We start from the raw sequence: 21,008 nt of genomic DNA on the forward strand, positions 1-21,008 counted from the left end.
TCTGTCCGTGGGCTTCAGGCAGACTGGTGCAGTGCGGCCTCTCACCCCCTCTGCAGGCAGGACGCTGCGCTGCAGCTCTCTAGGCCCTTTCCTCATCTCTTCAGCAGCATTTACCACCTGCCAGGCCCAGGGGATGGAGACAGGTAAGAGATTCCCCTCTTCCCTCTGGGAGCTCACGGTGCAGGGGCTGAGCCTGATGTGAAAGCAGGCAATGACAATCCAGAGAGGAGATGCCAGCATCTAAGAAAATGAAGGAGCACAAGGATGGAATGATTAACTGCCTAGGGAGATTGGGGAACCCTTCACGCAGGTGACTGCTAAAGTAAACCCTGAACAACAAACACGAAGTGGGTGAAGGGGAGGCATTCCAGGCAAAGGGAAAGTGCATGCAAACCAGGGAAGCATAAAAGAGGGCACTGATTGGTTTGAGGTCCCTGCCTTGATCACACTACACTTCTTCTGGAGCTTCCTGAGAAAGCAGCCTGAAGAATAAAAATGAAGGAAGCCAGACCTCTCATAAAGGTCTTCCACCTGCCATCCCCAGGAAAGCAAACCTTTCTTTCAAGGGCTTCCCCTGACCCCCAGCTTCCCACACCCAGTCTCCCTTACCCTCTCAAGAAAGGGCCCATCCTGTCTCAGTCAAGTGACAACCTCTGCACCCCTGGCCAGGTCTTTTCCCTCCTGTGCCTCTGTCTCCTCCTCTGTGGAGTGGGGAAAGAACTTTGTCTGCATCCCTGTCAATCAGTCACGTAACAGCTAGGAGAGCTCCTGGCACTGTGGGCAGAAGGACCCAGGAGACCCCAGGCCCTCAGGGGCATCCTGGGCAGGCCACAACTCCGAGCTTGCTGGTAGAGAGAGGTGATGCCACAAGCCCACCTTGTGCAGATGGACCCAACTGCACCCGCAGCCACCCACTGCTGACAAACCTCCATAAAAATCAGTGATCCATGCAGTTTTGTTTCAGGTGTTTTATTAAGTGGGCCATACTGTAGCTGGTTTCTAAGTTGCAAAACATAAATTTAATAATAATAACATAGCCAGTTAGATTATGACAACCTTTTCCTTTCCTTAAAAAAAGAAAATCCTTAAAAACACACAATGGAGGGTTAAATAAATAAAACATTTTTTAAAAGAAAAAAGAAAAGAAAAACCTGTTAAAACATGCTTATGTTTACTTCTGTGAAACGGTGCCAACAGGAAATGTGATATTTGGCACGATGACACATCCCGGCATGTCTCCTTCCCAAATAATACTGATAAAAAAGAAAAGATGTGGGACTGACTCATCAGTGCTTGCTTAGAGGCACTACTAAAAATCCCTTTAATTGGAGCGTGGGGCTTCCCGCTCAGCACACCTGTGTGTGGCCTATGAAAGCCAAATATCCATAATAATGTTAATATAGAAAACATTAGTTTAAAAATGATGTGGAAGGGCCTCATTAATGCGACGGGGCAAGGAAACATAACTGTCCCGCACGCAGTGCCACAGGCTCAGTCCAGGGAGGCCTCAGGCTTCCAGCATGTGGCCACGGCAAGGGAGGGCACCAGCTTCAAAATAAGCGGCACCGGCCTCGCTCCCTCTCCCTATCACTCTTTCACATGAAAGTGTGTAAAAAGCAAATCGGCAAATAAACTCTAAAATAGATTATTTATTCCAAAAATCCTCTAGTTTTCTTTTTACAGTGAGTGTACATTTTGTCTCCTTCTCCTGCACAATCACTTAAATCCATTTGGGAAGAAAGGTCAGAGCTGCAGGATGAGTCTTTCTCAGTCCTGATGCTGACTGGTCCTGGGAGGTCAGATGTCGATGCCCTTGACAAGAGACGTCTCCAGCGTGATGTTGAACTCCTGCAATGTCTGCAGCACGCGAATCAAGGAATTGACAAGTGTATGGTCTTTGATCAGTGCCACATCCTCATACATGTGTGCAGTGATGGGGCAGTCAGCCAGCAGGGCAATCCAGTGGTGTAGGAGGTGATCTCTGGCAGAGCAGGAGCAGTACAGGTGGGTCAGAGGGGAAGGGAAAAGGAAGACAGACAGTTAGTGCAAGGCCAAGGGGGAAACCATGAACTAAGTCTGAAGCTGGAGAAGCTGACAGCTCCCCCACAGTCCCTTTTCCCAAACAGGGACTGGCAAAGAGGTCTTTCAGCTCCAGGACACCAAACAAACCTGACCCAAATCAGCCCTGTCACGAGCCCCCAGGCCTCCTCCTCCCCTGCCTCCCTCACCCTGCCTAGACAGCCCCACCACCGGTGTCTCCCAGAGCTTCTCTCCTCCCACAGCTATCACCACTAGGAATAATAATAAGCACTAACCTCACACAGCACTCAGCATGTGCTGGTACTAACATAAGAGATTTAATCTTCATGATAACCCTATGATATGAGGTAGGTACTATTATTATCCCCACTTTACAGATGAAGAAAGTGGGGTAGATGGAAGTTAAGTAGCTTGTCCAAGACCACATGGCTAGTAAATGGATAACTTGAGATCTGAACGTAGTGAATGTGTTTCTGGAGTCTGTATTTAACCACTATGCCAATTCTCTCCCTTTATGCAGCCTGAATAAACTACTGCCTTAAGTTTATTTGAGCTTCATGCTCTCTCACCTGACCTACAGGAATAACCCCTAACAATCTCATCCACTCTAATGCATACCACCCATAATATCAGATTAATATTACTTCAGTCTCCTGATGAAACAATTTTGTACTAATAATGAAAAGAATCTTTCTCTGTCCCAGCTCAGGGGCCCTATCCTGTTTCCTATTACTGCCCTTGCCACATTCTGTTATTTCCTTCCATTAAAGGCTCACTTAAATACCAACTCCTCCCTGAAGTCTTCTCTGATCTTTCTCCTCTATCTTTTCAGCATATTGTATGAATGTACACTTCATTTTTGGACCCTCAAAACCTTCTTCCATGTTCTGTATTTAATTAGGACAAGTAAGCTTCTAAATGGTGGCTGGGTGTGGTGACTCACGCCTGTAATTTCAGCACTTTGGGAGGCCAAGACAGGCAGATCACCTGAGGTCGGGAGTTCAAGACCAGCCTGACCAACATGGAGAAACCCTGTCTCCACTAAAAATACAAAATTAGCCAGGCATGATGGCACATGCCTGTAATCCCAGCTACTCGGGAGGCTGAGGCAGGAGACTCGCTTGAACCTGGGAGGTAGAGGTTGCAGTGAGCCGAGATCGCACCATTGCACTCCAGCCTGGGCAACAGAGTGAAAGTCCATCTCTAAATAAATAAATAAATAAATAAATAAATAAATAAATAAATAAATGGCAAGGGGCCATGTTTTATTCAGCTCTCTTCCTACCAACTTCCATAAGGCCATTTAAATGTTTAATGAAGGAATAACTAGATATACTCTGCTTCAAACTTCCCCAGTGGTGTAATTTTGATCTTTCCTTTCAAAATGGGGCCCCTCTGCCCCTGGTTACATACATGCTCTCATCCCTACCCCAACAGATCACCACACACATAAGTCATGTGTTGCTTAATGACAGGGATACAGTCTGAGAAATGTGTCATTAGGCAATTTTGTCACTGTGCAAACTTTATAGGGTTCTCATACAAACCTAGATGGTAGAGCCTACTGTATGTCTAGTCTGTTGCTCCTAAGCTACAAATCGATACAGCCCTGTCACCAGCCCCCAGGCCTGCTCTTCTACACTTCTTCTGGAGCTTCCTGCCAAAGCAGCCTGAAGAATAAAAATGAAGGAATACTGTGCTGAATACTGTAGGCAACTAAAACACAATGGTAAGTATTTGGATATCTAAACATATCTCAACATATAAAAGGTACAGTAAAAACAGAGTATTATAATCTTTTTTTTTTTTTTTTTTGAGACGGAGTCCCACTCTGTCGCCCAGGCTGGAGTGCAGTGGCCGGATCTCAGCTCACTGCAAGCTCCGCCTCCCGGGTTTATGCCATTCTCCTGCCTCAGCCTCCCGAGTAGCTGGGACTACAGGTGCCCGCCAACTCGCCCAGCTAGTTTTTTGTATTTTTTAGTAGAAACGGGGTTTCACCGTGTTAGCCAGGATGGTCTTGATCTCCTGACCTCGTGATCTGCCCATCTCAGCCTCCCAAAGTGCTGGGATTACAGGCTTGAGCCACCGCGCCCGGCCGAGTATTATAATCTTATAGGACCATCATCCCATAAACAGTCCATCACTGACAAATGTTGTTATGCGGCACATTTTATGTAGTGTGTGACCATACATGATACGCAAAGGAAATTCAGAGCTTCTAGGAAGCCTTCTAAGGCCTTATCTCCCTAAGGGCACCTGGTGAGCCATTCCTCACCCCTGCACCACACCAGGCCTCCAACACCACCACCAAGGCTAACTAACCGCTGTGCACTCTGGGCCCCGAGTCTGCAGTACCTGGCTCCCAAGCACACCAGCATCTGAAACTTGCCGTCCTTGCCGATGTTCCGGGGAGTATTGTTGATTGCAGTGACAAATCGGCAGAAGTTCCGGGCTCTTGTATGCCAGTTTTCCTCAGGGACTACTTCATTCTGCTCTAATGTCTCATAATAGGTTTGTGCTTTTTCTGTGAAGAGTAGAAAAGCTTGCCAGTGAAAAGGCTCTCAACACCAACCTGATGGTCCTGCAGGCCACTTGCCATGGGCCTCTCCAAGTCCACACAGGTAACTTAATGAGAATAGCACAAGTGTTCTGATGTCACCAGTCATGTTTCAAAATGATCCTTAGCTTCCCTATCCTTATTTTTTAAATTGAGTTATGTGGCCCTTGATCTAAAGATGTTCTTTTCCCTACTCTGAAGACACAAAAAATTCTGAGGATGGTTTCTTGCATGAAAATTCTCCATATTGGTGCAACATAGGGCTTGGGGCTCCAATACACTCAGCTGGACTTTGGGATCTATAAGGAGAAAGTGTGAGGACTCAGGACTAAGTCCATACTAAATAACAAATGTCTAGAATAATTTTTTCTGTCCAATTCTCAAGAGGTAAGCATTTACCAAGGGGGGAGGAGAGCTCTTGTCATTTCCTTTAAGAAAAACCAGAGCAAACAAATGAGATCTGAGAGTCACCTAATTTGGGTTCTGCCTCTCAGAGTGGTCAGCACCCATGCTATGTTGGCGAATCCCCCTATATCTCTACATGCTTTTCCCACCCTCATACTCCAGCTCAACTCACCCAGGAAATCCCAAATGAAGACATTTTTGAAGAGCCGGGGTGATTTAAATCCATGCTGGAAAGCCTGTTCCAGGGCCGAGACAAGGCCACACTCTCCACAGAGCAACAGCGTCAGACTGCCTCGCTAAGTAAGGAAACAGGGGAGGATGCCAGGCTTGTCTCAGCCGAGCTGCCCTCCCACCACTGCATCCCTAAACCCACAGCCCAGAGTTGGGAAGGCTGCAAAAGACAGGCTAGGACTCCGTCTGTTCCCCTAACACATGGCACAGTGCCTGGCTCAGAGCAGCTCCCAGTGAAGAGTTGTTGAATAAATGGATGAAAGAAGAGATGAGGGATCTGGGTCACACATAAGGAGATTCTCCACTGGAGGACAAAGCCAGTGTGGCCACTATTCAAGGAGACCCAGGCAAATCTAGAAGAGGACAGGAATGGGCACTGTTCACTAGGGGCCCAGGGACTCTACTGGGTCATCAGTATGGAGGGAAAACAGGGTAATCTGAGGCAAAGGCCCCCAGAGGAAGGAGTCTGCTCCATCTCCAACTAGCTGAGGCACACACTCTACAAGACTCTAGGGTGTCCACAGGACATGGGCCTGGAAGAGCATAACAGGATAATTGGAAAAACAAAATTATTCTCTCTTACTCAATGTAAGGCCCTGGATTGGAGGGCAGGAAGGCTCACCTCTTTCTCAGGCTTATGGAAGTGCTTCACAATGCCATTGACTGCCTCCCCGATGGACTCCTGGATCTGCCCAGTGTTCAGCTCTAACAAAAATCAAGCAGACATCCCTAACCAATCTCAGAGGCTAACAGTGCTTAGCTGCCTGAGCAGGAGACTGAGGACATGGGGAGGGCCCATAGGAGAGGCAGGGCAGCTGGACCCTAGGAAGCAGAGGCTCTTGCCCACCCAGCTCTGCTGATTTAGCTCTTCCACAAATCTTGGGGGAAAAACACAAAAGCTAACACCTTAGAGTTCTATCTCTAGAAATGCTGATAAAGTTTATTTTCCATTTTACTTTGGAATTGTGGGCAACCAAAAGAGAGTCATGCCTTGGCTGTGAAGCCCAGGAATCAGGAAGGAGAAGGCCAGAAAGTAGACCCTTCTCCTTTAATGGATCATGCATGAATATATACAGCACCCAGGCTTGGCAGCATGAGTTCTCTCCTCTCCTGCCAGCCCTCTAAGGAGAGTGCCAAATGCTCTCAGTGATTCATAAGAGAAGGGTGCCATATGCCTGAGGTGGCTTTGTCAGCAGAAGTGTTTCCTAAGGCAGCTAAACAGGCTGGGATCCGGGTTCCCCATATCAGGGCCCACGAGATCCACCCATTCCCTAGACTGTGTGGCATGAGGGCCCAACCTCTCCTCCCACTTACTGGGCTTGTTGTTGGGTGAGATGGTAACAAGCCTCCGGATGACACTGGGGGACTGCTGCAGCGGCGGGGTCCGGCACGGCCTCTCATCCACCTCAGGCTGGGATGTGAGCAGCTCCCCAACTAGGATCCGCTCCAGGCTTCCATCATCCATGCCCTTCCCTAACCACCGGCCACAAGGGAACCTGAAGGTCAGACAATGGACTGTCAGCGCATCCAGCTCCTCCCTGCTGCTCAGCAAGAGCCATAACAAAGCAATCCCTGGAGATAGGCTCTGAAACCAGGATAGAGACTCCTTCAAGGCTCTGCTGGTTCCACCATGTATCATCAGAGAAGTGACCTGAGTGGCATGGGTGGCCTGGGACCTGGGCACAGCAATTCCACACATCTTCACCTGGAAACCCTCCTTCTGGCCAGGCCTGATGGCTCATGCCTATAATCCCAGCACTTTTCAGAGGCCAAGGTGGCTGCATCACCTGAGGTCAGGAGTTCGAGACCAGCCTGGTCAACATGGCGAAACCGGTCTCTACCAAAAAATACAAAATTAGCTGGGCGTAGTGGCGCATGCCTGTAATGCCAGCTACTCAGGGAGCTGAGGCAGGAGAATCACCTCAGCCCAGGAGGCAGAGGCTGCAGTGAGCCAAGATCACGCCACTGCACTCCAGCCTAGGTGACAGAGCAAGACTCCATCTCAAAAAAAAGAAAAAAGAGGAAACCCTCCCTCTACTTACTTTCAAGTGTATGAGGCAGAGCCAAACAGGAAGTTACCTCAGGTTATCGCAACCTAAAGGGTCTCCTTAGGAACTCCACATACCCAAGCATCAAACAGCTCCTGTAGACACACCTTGCCCCTCTGCCTTACAGCCTGAGGGAACACTTACTTGTAGGTATGTCCTGTGATCTCATTCCTGACCATCACATACTCCACCAGCCATTTGGCATACAGCCCAGAGTTATCATGGCCAATCTGGACAGTAGTAAGCTTCCCCAAGTTCTGGCACTGTTAAAGAATAGAGAAGATGAGGTAGGTCAGGAAAATCAGAGGAAAGAACAGTAGTCCTCAGAGGCACAGATCTGACTGGCTACCTGCAACGTGACCCCTCAGCATCTGCAGGGGTAGAGGTCATGGCTCTATATACTGCCAAAACTGCGGTACAGCACTATCTCATGGGGGTGCCCAAGGCTGAGAAAGAAAACACTCTACCTAGAAGAAGAATAGGGTCTGGGAGCAAGAGGTTCTGGAAGTGGGTTCTGAGGTCTCTGGGAACAGGTGGGCTGAGTAGCTGAAAGAACTCCTGGGGACTTCTCGACACACTATGCATGGAGAGATGTGCAAGTCCAGACAAGAAAGTGCCTTCCAAACAGACACTGTTTAGACAGGGTGGGGTCCCCCTCCTCAGGGTCAGTCCTTGGCTCCAGCCTCAGATCATCTCAGGAAAGTCAGCTATGCTGACGCATTACACTGTACATAGCAAGGCCTCTGAAAAAACCTGCACAAAACTCCCCAAAGCAGCTGTTGCAAACTCAGATCCCCACAGAGCTATGGCCCCAAATAACACATACCTCGAAGGTCATCTCTAGCACATTCCTGGGAATCTGCAGAATCTGTGTCTCACCCAATTCTCCTGATATACAGATCCATGGGTTGGCAGTGAACATGGAGCCCCCCAGCTTCTTGCTTGGTACGATCAGAATGTGGTACGGGATCACTGTTTAGGGGAAGCCACAAAAGTATTGAGGACAATCAGGAATCCTTCCCATATCAGATGGGACTCTGACCTGCTCCAGGCAAGCTGGCACAACTGTGGCCCCTGCTATCCCAGCCCAAGCAAAGCCCTGGAACAACAGGGCCCCAGGACCTAGTCCCTGGCTGATGTAGAATATTAGCCAACTATTCCACAGCCCCTCCTCAATTTCACTCCTCTCAGGCTTACCACCCAAACATCAAAGATCCAAGCCTATCTATAGGCTCAGAGCTAAATGAACCTGTTGGTTAAACAATATCCCCAACTCCTAACGTACTGAACTGCTTTTTAGAGCACTCTTCAATCTATCATCTCATGAACCCTAATAACAATCATAACAATCTTTGGAGATGAAGTATTGCAATCCTTTTTCCAAGGCACAGAGAGAGAAACAGTTTGCCTCGGATCTTTTAAATTCCAGTCCAGTGCTACTTCTATTAAGCCCATAGCTCTAGTCTCTAAAACGGAAGATGCAGCATCAGATAGAAACAAGAGTCCATGCTGCTGAGTAATTGGCCAAAGAACTTGCCAAGTGGCAAACTCAGAGACTAAACTCCACCCAGCAGAGAATCCTGGCATCAGGGAAAGAAGAGGCTCAAAGGGAATTAGACCATATTGAACCCTCTTCCCTATTCTGTAAATAGAGAGACTAAGACTCACAGCAGGATAGACTCTGCTCACAGACACATAATGAGTTAGCCAAAGCTGGGCCCAGACTTAAATCTCCCACTGGCATCTGGAGTTCTTTCTGCTACCTCAGGCAAGAGCTCTTTTTCCCTTCAGACTGGTCTGAAATATTCTGTGATGCCAAGTGACACTCTCAGGTGAAAACAAAAGGGAGATTCTTTGTGGGTATGCAGGGAGGGAGGTAAACTGCATCAGCGCAACTGACTCCACTCCACCTTCATCACCTGAGGCTCCCAGAGCAGTGCCTAGGACAACATCGACAACACAATGGCAAAAAAGACTGAGCTCTCCAGTTCAGAACAAGAATGAGAAACTTCAGAGAAAACACAACCTCCAAGGAGGGCAAGTGCACCCCTCTCCCCACAGAAGCAAAAGACAAATAGAAAGTACAAGGGATAATCTTCTTTCTTTAAAAAGGGGACAATGAGTGAGTCTCAGGCAGGTTCATAAAGACTGCCTTGAGAAGGCCAGTGGGAGCACAGGGCTACTCACGGATAGTTGTGAAGACATTGGTGAAGCAAAAGTAATCGACGGCATTAAAAGACAGGAGGTGATAGAGGAACTGCTCCTTCTCGTCATCACAGCGCAGGAAGGCATAGCGCTTATATAACTTTCTGTTGGAGAGGAGGCAACACATCAGTCTCCGACCAAAAGGAAGGGAAAGAAACTAGAATTTTCAGTTCTGGAAGGAGACAGCTAAGGGAAGCATAAGATGTCAAGCCTCAAGTTCCTTAGGTTCACCCTCTAAAGGAACAAAGCTATCTACTCTGTAACTAAGCGACAGAGGGACAATGGTTTAAGCTACGGCAGGAACAACAAAAATCAAAAACTGCCTGTGTCCAAGGTATATGACGTTACCATAATGTCAAGTATCAAAAGTCATGAAATCTCCTTTTCTAAACTGAGGGCTGTAATGAAATTCCATCAAGGATGACACAGGTCCTCTCAGGCTTCTAGTTAGGCTGTCAGCTAGTGTACGGTGTGTGAGTGGCAGAGGATGAAGGTCTGTGGTCACCATTCATCACCAGGCCTAGTTTCAAACCCTGAGTAGATCTGAGAGCAGAGTCAGAACACTGCTCTGAATGGGGGTATAAGCCCAGGACAGCTTCAGAGGCGATAAAGGGCAGGCTTCTGCTCCCGCCTCTGATCCAGGTCACAGGCAAGGAAGAGCCATGCAGATCATATCCTTCCCCTTTTTTCAAACTTCCTCCCTTCATTTCCACTGCCTGTTCGTCAGAGGTCAACTCCTTTGCCTGACATTCCAGGCCCTCTACAGCTTCAAAGCAATGATGTCTTCCCCCAAATAGAGGAGACACCCAGAGCCAAATGTGCAGGCCTTCAACACAAAGAACAAAAGAAGACAACTGTCCTGGTTGCCCAAGCTGCAATCACCATGGCCAGAGAGGTAAAGAATTCAGATCTGTGAGGTTCTACCTAGCCAGATTTATAAGGCACTTTTAACAGATAATTTATCAACCCAGGCCTGTTATGTCCAGGTGCTGGAAAGCGCCTATCCTCAAATGCAGTCTAAGTGAGTAAATCAGGTAAAGGCCATGGTATAGGACTGCTCACAATGAATAATCAAACAAAAGGCTGTTTCTTGGAATTTAAAGAGCCATATGCTTCAGTGGTCCTGGAAGGCTGCCTAGAACAAGAGGGACCTGAAGGGCAGCAGAAATTTAGACAAGTGTTGTACAGATAGGTTTGGAAACCAGTTTGGCTGGAGTTGAGGATTCAGTGAAGTGATCAGTTAGCAATGAGACTAAGAAGTAAGGCTATTGGACCAAGGGTGTCAAATGAAACAAACAAACAAACAAAAAGGCTATTCAAATGAAGGAAGGTCCTAAAATTTTAAACTAAGGAGTCTGCAATCTGCCCAGTAAGTAAGGGGTTTCTGCAATTTGCCCTAGAAAAAGAGACAGACATGACCAACTTCAGGAAATTTAAATTTAGTGCAGGTGAGAAGTGAAAGGGAAATGAGGATTAAACTAAGTCTGTGCAGTAAAAATGGTAAGGAGACAGGTGGGACAGAGGTGAAAGACCTGAAATCTGTATGTGGGAGATAAAGCAAAGCAAGGAGTCAAAACTGACTCCAAAATCTGAATGTAGGTACGGAGAAGAAGTGGGGGTAAGCTTTTCAGAGAGCACAGCGGCGACATTAACAAAAAATCTGAGAGTAAAGTAGTTATGGTGAAGACTCTGTGAAGCTTGCTTTTGTTCTCTCTGAGCTAAAGGTAAAATATCAGAATGGAAATAAATGCAGGAGTGGAGTTCAAAAGACATGTCAGGGCCAGAACTTCAGATGTGGGCATTTCCTGCTTAGAGGTGAGAGAAGTCATGAGAATGGGTGAGATCACCAAGTAAGAGAGCAAGCGAGAAAGCAACAAAGAGTGTGTGCATGCAAAGAATTGAAGACAGTGAAAGCCAACACTGTGCAACGAGCAAGGGGAGAAAGAGAACAAGATGGTATAAGGTCATGGCAGCCACACAAAGTGAGTTTCAAGGTAAGAAGGGCACTACACGGTATTACTCACCACAGACAAGTTAAGGAGAAAGAGTTTAGGCTCCCTATATAGGAACTAACTCATTTCTTCCTTTGGAATTTAGAATTCAGTGGGTACCGTGAATATACAGCCCCCATGAATATACAACCCTGCCTCCACCTTACTGCATCTCCAAGCTACAAACAGTCCTGGCAGCTAGCTGGAAATCGCAGAGACTGAGGGACATTCTATCAAGATATACTCTTCACAGGCTGTCCACCTCCTGTCTCTGCAGCTATACACACCTTTTACGTGCACTGGCTGAATCCCTAGTGGACGCTAAGCAACATGCTCAGCCTTGGGAAAGGGACAGGTTTATGCCTTCAATGAAAGCAAACGTCAGTAAGTAGCAAGCAAATAGATAATGATAATACAACACATTGTGGTAAAAAGGGGATGAACAAATATTCTAACAAACGTTATGCATGCCTGGAGGAGGGATGAACCACGTTTCTGGGGAGTCCAGGAAAACTCTGGGAAAGAAAACTGGGCCCTGAAGAAGTTTACCAGGTAGAGTGCAGACAGGGACTAGGGTCATGCAGAAGTACAGACAAGAAAAGGCTACAAACATCCTGAGAGGAGTGAGAGGTATGATGTGTTGAACAAGAGAGAGAAGAGGACATCTCAGAAGTTTCCTTTTAATTCTCCAATCCTTTGCTCCCCAGAACACAAAAGAGACAAAGGAAATGCCTTATGTCCAAGAGGTATACATGTCACCTGAATACAGGAAGGAGAGGAGGACCTCATCCTTCTCACTACCTCTCTAAGAAAGCTAGTTTTGGGCATGCAGGTTGAGAAGACAGGGAGAACCGATATAGCAGAAGTATTCTACTGATAAAAAGGGAGAAGAGGAAATACTGCAAAACCTTCATAAGCAAAGAGGTTAGCTGAATGCAGCAGCAATGAATACTCCCCCTTCCCACGCAAGTTTCCAATCTCTTCCCTCCATTCCTGGGAGCCTGCTTCTACTCCTGGCGGAGCAGCCTTACTTGGTGAGCTCATGGTCTGAGAGGAGCTGCTTCAGGTGTCTGGAAAGCAACTTTTTTTCCATGGACAGTCGCACCCATGCTCTGGCCTTTCCCACATCAGTCTTGATTTCCCCGATGTTCTGGATGTGCCTGGAGGAAGAATGCAAAAGGAAAGTGGAGGGTGGGATGGGAGATGAACTCACTGCCAATAACTTACCTGCAAAGCCGAAGGAGACCTGCTGAGACAGCCCTATCCCAACCTAGGAGAGCCTATCTCTATATTCTCCAAATACTGGGTTTCCATGTAGCTTTACCAGATAGGCTCACCATATTTTGGGAGGAAAAAAGACAGCACAGACCTTAAAAAGCCAGGCTAACTCTGAGCTCTTAGGGCCTGAGATACTCTCCTATGCTCCCTTACCTCCAAAAATGCCAGGAAACCCAACTGTTTGTGCAGCTTTACAAATGTATTATGAAACACAAGACCTTGTGATTAGAAGGGCTTCCATGTTAGCTGAGATGCCGTAGCAGCCACTGAGACCTTGTTACTTAAAGTGGACACCTAAGCAGCAACTGAAAACAGGATTTTAGTGGCTTATTACATGTGAGCCCATACTGACCTCATATCCTGAATCAGGGAGATCCTCAGGGGAGGCATGAGTGAGCTGGCATCAGACTTCCTACGTTCTGAATCAAGAAGTATTCCTAGAATAAACAAGTTGATCATGTCCAAAGAGATCTGAATATCCAAATAGCTGACTACCCTTCCCTCATCTCAAATCACAAATTGCTATGGGAAACAGTTGGTTACACTGGTAACACTTTAATTGATTGTTTCATAAATATTTATTAAATTCCTACTAGAGATCAAATTTTGTATTTTTATGGATATTATCTCATTTAATTCTCTAACAATTTATAAGGTAGCCAAAAAAGATACCACAATTTCCCCCACTTAACAGAGAAGGAAAATGACATTCAGAGAGGTTAGCTGCTTTGCCTACATCACCAACTAGCAAAGTCAGTACTGGAACACAGATCTCTTGGCTCCTAGTCTATCATGCTCTCATCATGATCCACAGAAGCAGTGCTTCCACTTGGAGCCACTATTCACATCCTGTTCTGGCTTCACAGCAGCCTACAAAAGCCCAAGAGAATGTATAAAGAACAAGAATGTTCTGGTTCTGTTCCAGAATGATAGGCCCTCTAGGAGAAGAGAAGATATAATACCTTTATATCCTCATGTCTGGCCTAATGTTTAAAACTTAGTATTTTCATCATCAAGCTGTTGAGAATTTTTGGCTACAGTTTATTTCTTGGCAATGACTTCTATGGCATTCTTAATAAGAACCTGCTTTTACACATCCAGAAAGCGGGCCAAAAAATTCCTCATAAGCCTACCTGGAGAACTCTTGTCCCTAGTTTTCAGCCAATTATCTCCCCAGGTTCAGTGCTAGTTAAGGTCAACTAGTTCAAGACCAAAGAGTTCATGCCCATCTTTTTACCCCATTTAACTCACCTTTACCATTAAGATAAAAACATCCAAGAAAGGTAAACAAATGTTTTGGCAGAGAGTGGAGAACAAAGGATGATGTGAAGGGGAGATGCACCAAGAAGTAAAAGAAGAAGGGAGACTACCCTGGAAAGGACACTGTAGGATGGTCTAAACATCAGAGCAGGAGACAAGATGACTGGCTCTTATCTGGCCTCTTCCATGAGCTCACTTTGTGATCTTAAGTAAATTCAATTCCTCTCCAGACTTGTTTCCTCCTCTTGTAAAACAAAGGGCCTGGACTAGATGACCTCTGGAGTTGCCACAAACTCTGACATTTTTATTAGGTTAGAAACAGAAAGTAAGTATAAGGGATCATTCACACCAGGACTTGACTTTGAGGAAGTCCAAGGAAGGACACTGACCAACAGATCTCTTGACTAATACGATAGATAATCATAATGCCCATGTCACAGAAATAAAACAAAAGACTCTGAAAACAGCCTGCTCCAAACCCAGTACCACAGTAAAACCCATACTCATTTTGAGACTGGCCTCTTGCCCATATAAATTTTCTATCTTGCCAATAAAAAGCGTACAGAAATACATAATGAAAGCAAATGCCATGGTTTTGGTATGCTCTGTGGTTCAGAGAGTCTGGTGGCTCCATATTTAAAAGAGAAAACACTCCAGAGCAAAGGCTTCTTTGACCTGGAATAGTTTGCTTCAAAATGATCACTCCAGTGGATGACGGAAAAGTGGAGAGAGGACAGACTCTCCAATGCAGAGACTATCTTACCTGAGGTACTGAGGCTTCCTGATGTGAGTTTTCTCTGCCGGTTGTCCTGATAATGTAACAGGTGGGACCATAAGGCTGATTTCCCCTGGAACCAATGCAAGGGAGAAACACCTATCAGTTTAGATTTCAGGGGTCAAGGCTTTCAACATACAGATAGAAGCTTTTGCTAAAAAAAAAAAAAAATATGTACTGTTTCTTGTTTCAATGTACATCCACGACACAGCATATGCAAATATATCAATTTACTAAAATCCAGAAGAAATATAAACAATGGAAGGTAACAGAAAAAGGAAATGGTCTCCCACTGGGAATAGAAAGGAGATGGGAAAGAGAGCCTGGGAAGGGACCAGTGGATAAGAAAGAAAAAAGCAGCTGGGCGCGGTGGCTCACACCTACAATCCCAACACTTTGGGAGGCCAAGGCAGGCAGATCACTTGAGGTCAGGAATTCGATTCCAGCCTGGCCAACATGGTGAAACCCCATCGTCTCTACTAAAAATATAAAAATTAGCAGGATGTGGTTGCGCATGGTTGTAATCCCAGCTTCTCAGGAGGCAGGAGAATCGCTTGAACCCAGGAGGCGGAGGTTGCAGCGAGCCGAGATTGCACCACTGCACTCCAGCCTGGGCAACAGGGTGAGATGCTGTCTTAAGAAAAAAGGAGGAGAGGAGAGGAGAGGAGAGGAGGGGAGGGGAGGGGAGGGGAGGGGAGGGGAGGGGAGGGGAGGGGAGGGGAGGGGAGGGGAGGGGAGGGGAGGAAAGAAAGAAAGAAAAAAGCAGGCCAGGTACAGTGTCTCACATCTGTAATCCCAACCCCAACACTGGAAGGCCAAGGCGGGCGGATCACTTGAGGTCAGAAGTTCGAGACCAGCCTAGCCAACACAGCAAACCCTTACTAAAAATACAAAAATTAGCCGGGGGTGGTAGCACATGCCTGCTGTCCCAGCTATTCGGGAGGCTGAGGCAAGAGGATCACTTGAACCTGGGAGGTGGAGGCACTTGAACATGGGACGCAGAGGTTGCAGGGAGCTGTGATCATGCCGCTGCACTTCAGCCTGAGTGACAGAATGAGGCTACCTTTCAAAAAAAAAAAAAAAAGAAGCAAATGACCTATCATCCTCTAAATGGTCTGTTGGTTTTATGTCAGCTTGATGGCTTTTGCACAGAGGAGTGGATATGCAGCCTATAAGCTTCCATCTTAGCTCCTGAATTTCCTAAAATATTTAAAGTTATTCCTTTAAATATTGTTTTAGTCCTAATTTTGCTACTTGGCAAACTAGGCAAAGCAGTTTGGTGAACCTCCCTGAATGTCAGTTTCCTTCTCTGTTAAGTGGGGGAAACTGTGGTATCTTTGGTTACCGTACAAGTTGTTAGCACAGGTCAGGGAGAGTAAGTCATCACTATAACGAGGATTTACTATTGAAGGTATAGTTGAAGAAATGTGAAGAAAGGTAGGCTGGTACTTAACTGTATGGCTGAAATAAACTACAGTCAATATAATAAAACCTTGGCGTTTGGAAAGGTAAGAACTGCACTTTACACTATTTGAGACATGTAGTAATTTGTCATTTTGCCAAGGCACAAACCTGAATAGTATTTGCAAGCCTGATGTGAGGAAGCGATTCACCTGGGTAATGAGTGAGCCCAGCTGGTCACCCAACAACTGCTTTGTCTCTTTCTAATCATCGTTCAGTACATCATAACCCTTGTTACATGATAACAACTTTATTTCAGATTCATGGTAAATGTTCCCATGTAGATAATAAAATAATATAAAGGTGGTATGTTGGCCGGGTGCGGTGGCTCACGCCTGTAATCCCAGCACTTTGGGAGGCCGAGGCGGGCGGATCACAAGGTCAGGAGATCGAGACCATCTTAGCTAACACGGTGAAACCCCGTCTCTGCTAAAAATACAAAAAATTAGGCGGGCGCATTGGCAGGCGCCTGTAGTCCCAGCTACTTGGGAGGCTGAGACAGGAGAATGGCGTGAACCCAGGAGGCGGAGCTTGCAGTGAGCCAAGATCGCACCACTGCACTCCAGCCTGGGTGATGAGCAAGACTCCATCTCAAAACAAAAACAAAAAGGTGGTATGTTTGTTTTAGTAAGATTATAATAGTTTTATAAATGACTTTGGTTCTATAATAATGATAGAAGCTACCAGGTCTTGAGGCTTACTATGAACTAAGCACTATGTCAGATGTTCAAAATACAATATTGTAATTAATGCTCCCAACAGTCTAACAAGGTAGAGATCTCTATCCCTATTTTCTGTAGAGAAGAAAAAATTGAGGATCGGAAAGGTTAAGTAACTTGTAAGAGGTCACACCATTAGTAAGCAGAGTGTTGGGATCCAAGCTTAAGTCTATCTAATGTCAAAACCATTGCACTTAATAACTATGCTACACAAGATGTTTCTGAAAAGATCACTTAACTTTTTAAGTTATACTTTCTGAAGAAAATTTTGTGCTATGGAACGAATGTGAAGATTTAAGGTCTTAAGATTTACCCCATGAGAATATTGAGGGTCTATTTTGTTTCTATTCACAAATTTGACCTACTCTGGGGAAAAAAAATCAAATATCTGAATGGTAGGAAACCCTCGCTATAGATGAGCAAGTTGTCAAAATAAGCTTGCTGTATGTTTGTGTTTCCTACAAAAATTCATCAACTTAAAACCCTACAACTTCAAAGACAATTTTTAAAATATATTAAAACTAAAAACTAAAATTAGAAAATACCAGGTTTTATTCATCCAAATACCAAATATTTGAATAAAAAAATTTCTAACAACATTAATGAGACTTACAAATCCTATACACTGCTTCTAAGAAGGTCTATTGTTTCCTGTTGGGAGCCAAAAAGAAAAAAAAATTTAATTAAAAAACTTAAAAAAAAAAAAAAAAAGAACATTGGCTGGGCGTGGTGGCTCACACCTGTAACCCCAGCACTGTGGGAGGCCGAGGTGGGTGTATCACCTGAAGTCAGGAGTTCAAGACCAGCCTGGCCAACACAGGGAACCCCCATCTCTACTAAAATACAAAAATTAGGCGTGCATGGTGACAGGTGCCTGTAATTCCAGCTACTAAGGAGGCTGAGGCAGGAGAATTGCTTGAACCCAGGAGGTGGAGATTGCAGTGAGTCAAGATGGCACTACAGCACTCCAGCCTGGGCAACAGGGTGAGACTCCATTTCAAAAAATAAAACAGGTCTATTAATGTATCTAACAGATAATACAAGAGCTTAAAATATTTATGGTCTTTGACTTAGTAATTCAACTTCTAGAAATCCATTCATCCTTCCATCTACCACAACCATTAGCAAGTAGGCTTCTCAGCATCTAGGCAGACTAGGAAAGCAGCCTAAGAGAAATTAATAGAACTGTCTGAATGTGGCACACATTAAGTACAGCTGGTGACCAGACAGCCTGACATGCAATAATACCAAAGAACCAAGGACAAGGGCAAAATCAGGCCACTATACCAGAAGGAAGCCCCTGGCCCACAGTGATTACAGAGGTGAGTAGAAAGAGCAAGGGCAAGAGTGGAAGAGCAGCAACTGGGCTGCTGCACTTTGGTTTTTCTAGTTCACGAGACATGGCCTACTCTTTTTCCTCTTTTGCAAAGGGCCTGATTGGGACTGCAAGGTTCAATACAGCCTGACTATCCATTTACGGACATGGACACACAATAAACTGCATCAGATTCTACAAGAATGTCATAAGCAAGAAAGATAAGTAACAACTCCTTTTCATGTGTCAACCCCAAATGGCAGCAGTTACAAAACGAGTATGAAAAACCAAACCTCTCTCTGATAGAAAAACGTACTATAGGTGGAAGTCCATCTCCTTGGAAGATGTCACTGAAAGCCAAAGAGAGTGGTGAGGATAACAGAGGTTCTTATGAAGACTTGCTGCAGGCAGCCTTGCATCCAAGCAGTCAAGGCTAGTAACAAAATTTAAGAGGCCAGCAGCAAAAATGCTGTTTGGGTTCTCTCTACTTTCTAAGCAGATAATAATGGGTGGTTGGTCAGGAAGGTGCCCCCACAGGGGCATAATAAAATCACCCTCTAAGAGCAAATTTAGTCACAATCTGGGTGTATGATAAAGAACAGCAGGTAACGAGGGTGTGACTGCTGGACTGGAAGATAACCGAAGAACGTCTCAGCAGGATAAAGAAACCAGCAAAACCGAGGCCTAGGGAGAACATGGTGTTAGGAACCCAACATAGATCATCAGGGTCACTCTCCAGCTGAACATGTATCCCTAAGGGCATAAATGCCATGCCGGCAAGAACAGATCCTCACTCTCCTCTGGTGACATTGTCACTGCTTCACTTCCAGAGCTCCAAAAGCCAGGACTCAGAACAAAATGGAACCTCAATTAAAAAGCCCCCATTATTTTGCACTGGTTTCTCACCAAACAAGCAGCCTATCTCTCCAAAATAAGAGGGGGAGCAAATGAATTCTAAAAGAAATTCCAGTATGGTCAACAATGGTGAAATCCCATCTCTACTAAAAATACAAAAAAATTAGCCAGACGTGGTGGCCTGAGCCTATAATCCCAGCTACTTGGCAGGCTGAGGTGGGAGAATCACTTGAACTCAGGATGCGGAGGTTGCAGTGAGCTGAGATCATACCACTGCACTCAGCCTATATGACAGAGCGAGACGCTCGAAGGAAAGAGGGAAGGGAGGGGGAGGGGGAGGGGAAGGAAGGAAGGAAGGAAGGAAGGAAGGAAGGAAGGAAGGAAGGAGGAGGGAGGGAGGGAGGGAGGGAGGGAGGGAGGGAAGGAAGGAGGGAGGGAGGGAGGGAAGGAGGGAGGGAGGGAGGGAGGGAAGGAAGGCAGGCAGGCAGGCAGAGGGAGGGAGGGAGGGGACAGAGGGAGGCAGGCAGAGGGAGGGAGGGAGAGGACAGAGGGAGGGAGGAAGGGAGGGGATGGAGGAATGGAGGGGATGGAGGGAGGGAGGGAGGGAGGAAGGAAGGAAGGACTTCTTACTGTGAGAATTTCTGCAAAATAATAAATTCCTCCTACAGTGAGAATTACTGCAGAATACTGCTGCAAAGCCTAGAACACAGACTTAGAACATATAATGATACAGTACTATTTTTCAGAATGCAGGAAGAAGCTTCACTAACTCCCTAGAAATTTTTGCAGTAAATATTTAAAAGTTTTCAGCATATATGTTTTACCTCAAAGCTAAAAGAGCTCAACTATAGTGCCAGACTTGCTAAATGTTATGGAAAATGATAAAAGGATTATATATATTCTACTCACTTGTTACAGAGAAAAAGAAAGAAGTAAACCCTTCATACAGAACCCAGCATAATAATAGCTGTCATATTTTGCATACTCATCACACGCCAGGTATTTCCTTTCATTGCCGCTAATTATCACAGCTGAAAGGTATTTATTTAATTCTTTTAACTTTTATTTTAGGTTTGGGGCACACATGCAAGTTTGTCATATAGGTAAACTGCATATCACAGGGGTCTGGTGTACAGATTACTTCATTATTCATGTAATAAGCCTCGTATCCCACAGGTAGTTTTTCAATCCTCTCCCTCCTCCCACTCTCCACCGTTAAGTAGGCCTCGGTGCCTGTTGTTCCCTTCTTTGTGTCCATGTGTACTCAATGTTTAGCTCCCACTTATAAGTGAGAACAAGCAGTATTTAGTTTCCTGTTCCTATATGAGTTCACTTTAGACTATGGTCTCCAGCTACATCCATGTTGCTGCAAAGGCCATGATCTAGTTCTTTTTTATGATTGTGTAGTGTTGCATGGTGTGTATGCATCACCTTTTCTTTATCTGGTCTACCGTTGATGGCCATTTAGGTTGATCATAACTTTGCTATTGTGAATAGTGCTGCAATGAACATACATGTGCATATGTCTTTATGGTAGAACAATTAATATTCTGAAAGACAGGTTTTTATTAACTATCTATCTTTCATGGATTTGGATTTCAGAAAGTGCAAGTTGCTTATTTAAAGTCATCCAGTGGAGCCAGGATTCAAACCCAAAGTCCTTCTGACTCACAGTTCATAGTGTTGCTACTACACCACAGTCTCAAAATTTTAGGGATGCAATACACAATTTTTAACATTTAAAAAACTCTATAGGCCAGGCGCGGTGGCTCAAGCCTGTAATCCTAGCACTTTGGGAGGCCGAGACGGGCGGATCATGAGGTCAGGAGATCGAGACCATCCTGGCTAACACGGTGAAACCCCGTCTC

At 45.6% G+C, this 21,008-nt stretch overlaps 1 protein-coding gene across 5 annotated transcripts in view; it reads right to left on the reverse strand.

The window, feature by feature from the left end:
* Nucleotides 1–953: 953 nt before the first annotated feature.
* DENND5A (DENN domain containing 5A) overlaps nt 954–21,008 on the reverse strand; it is a 125,917-nt gene continuing 105,862 nt past the window's right edge. For 2 of the 5 annotated variants that reach the window (XM_010384836.2, XM_030917677.1), the window contains exons 13-23: nt 14,779–14,863; nt 13,108–13,192; nt 12,509–12,637; nt 9,469–9,590; nt 8,108–8,253; nt 7,426–7,544; nt 6,548–6,729; nt 5,856–5,938; nt 5,175–5,298; nt 4,396–4,564; nt 954–1,981 (exon numbers count right to left, since the gene is read on the reverse strand). In XM_010384836.2, the coding sequence (XP_010383138.2) occupies nt 1,798–1,981; nt 4,396–4,564; nt 5,175–5,298; nt 5,856–5,938; nt 6,548–6,729; nt 7,426–7,544; nt 8,108–8,253; nt 9,469–9,590; nt 12,509–12,637; nt 13,108–13,192; nt 14,779–14,863 (1,428 nt within the window). In that variant the 3' untranslated portion in view covers nt 954–1,797. Of the gene's footprint in view, nt 1,982–4,395; nt 4,565–5,174; nt 5,299–5,855; nt 5,939–6,547; nt 6,730–7,425; nt 7,545–8,107; nt 8,254–9,468; nt 9,591–12,508; nt 12,638–13,107; nt 13,193–14,778; nt 14,864–21,008 lie in introns of those variants that run through there. The other 3 variants (XM_030917678.1, XR_004053563.1, XM_030917679.1) reach the window with 3 other exon arrangements.

Source organism: Rhinopithecus roxellana, chromosome 15 (genome assembly GCF_007565055.1).
Source record: "Rhinopithecus roxellana isolate Shanxi Qingling chromosome 15, ASM756505v1, whole genome shotgun sequence".
Lineage (NCBI taxonomy): Eukaryota > Metazoa > Chordata > Mammalia > Primates > Cercopithecidae > Rhinopithecus > Rhinopithecus roxellana.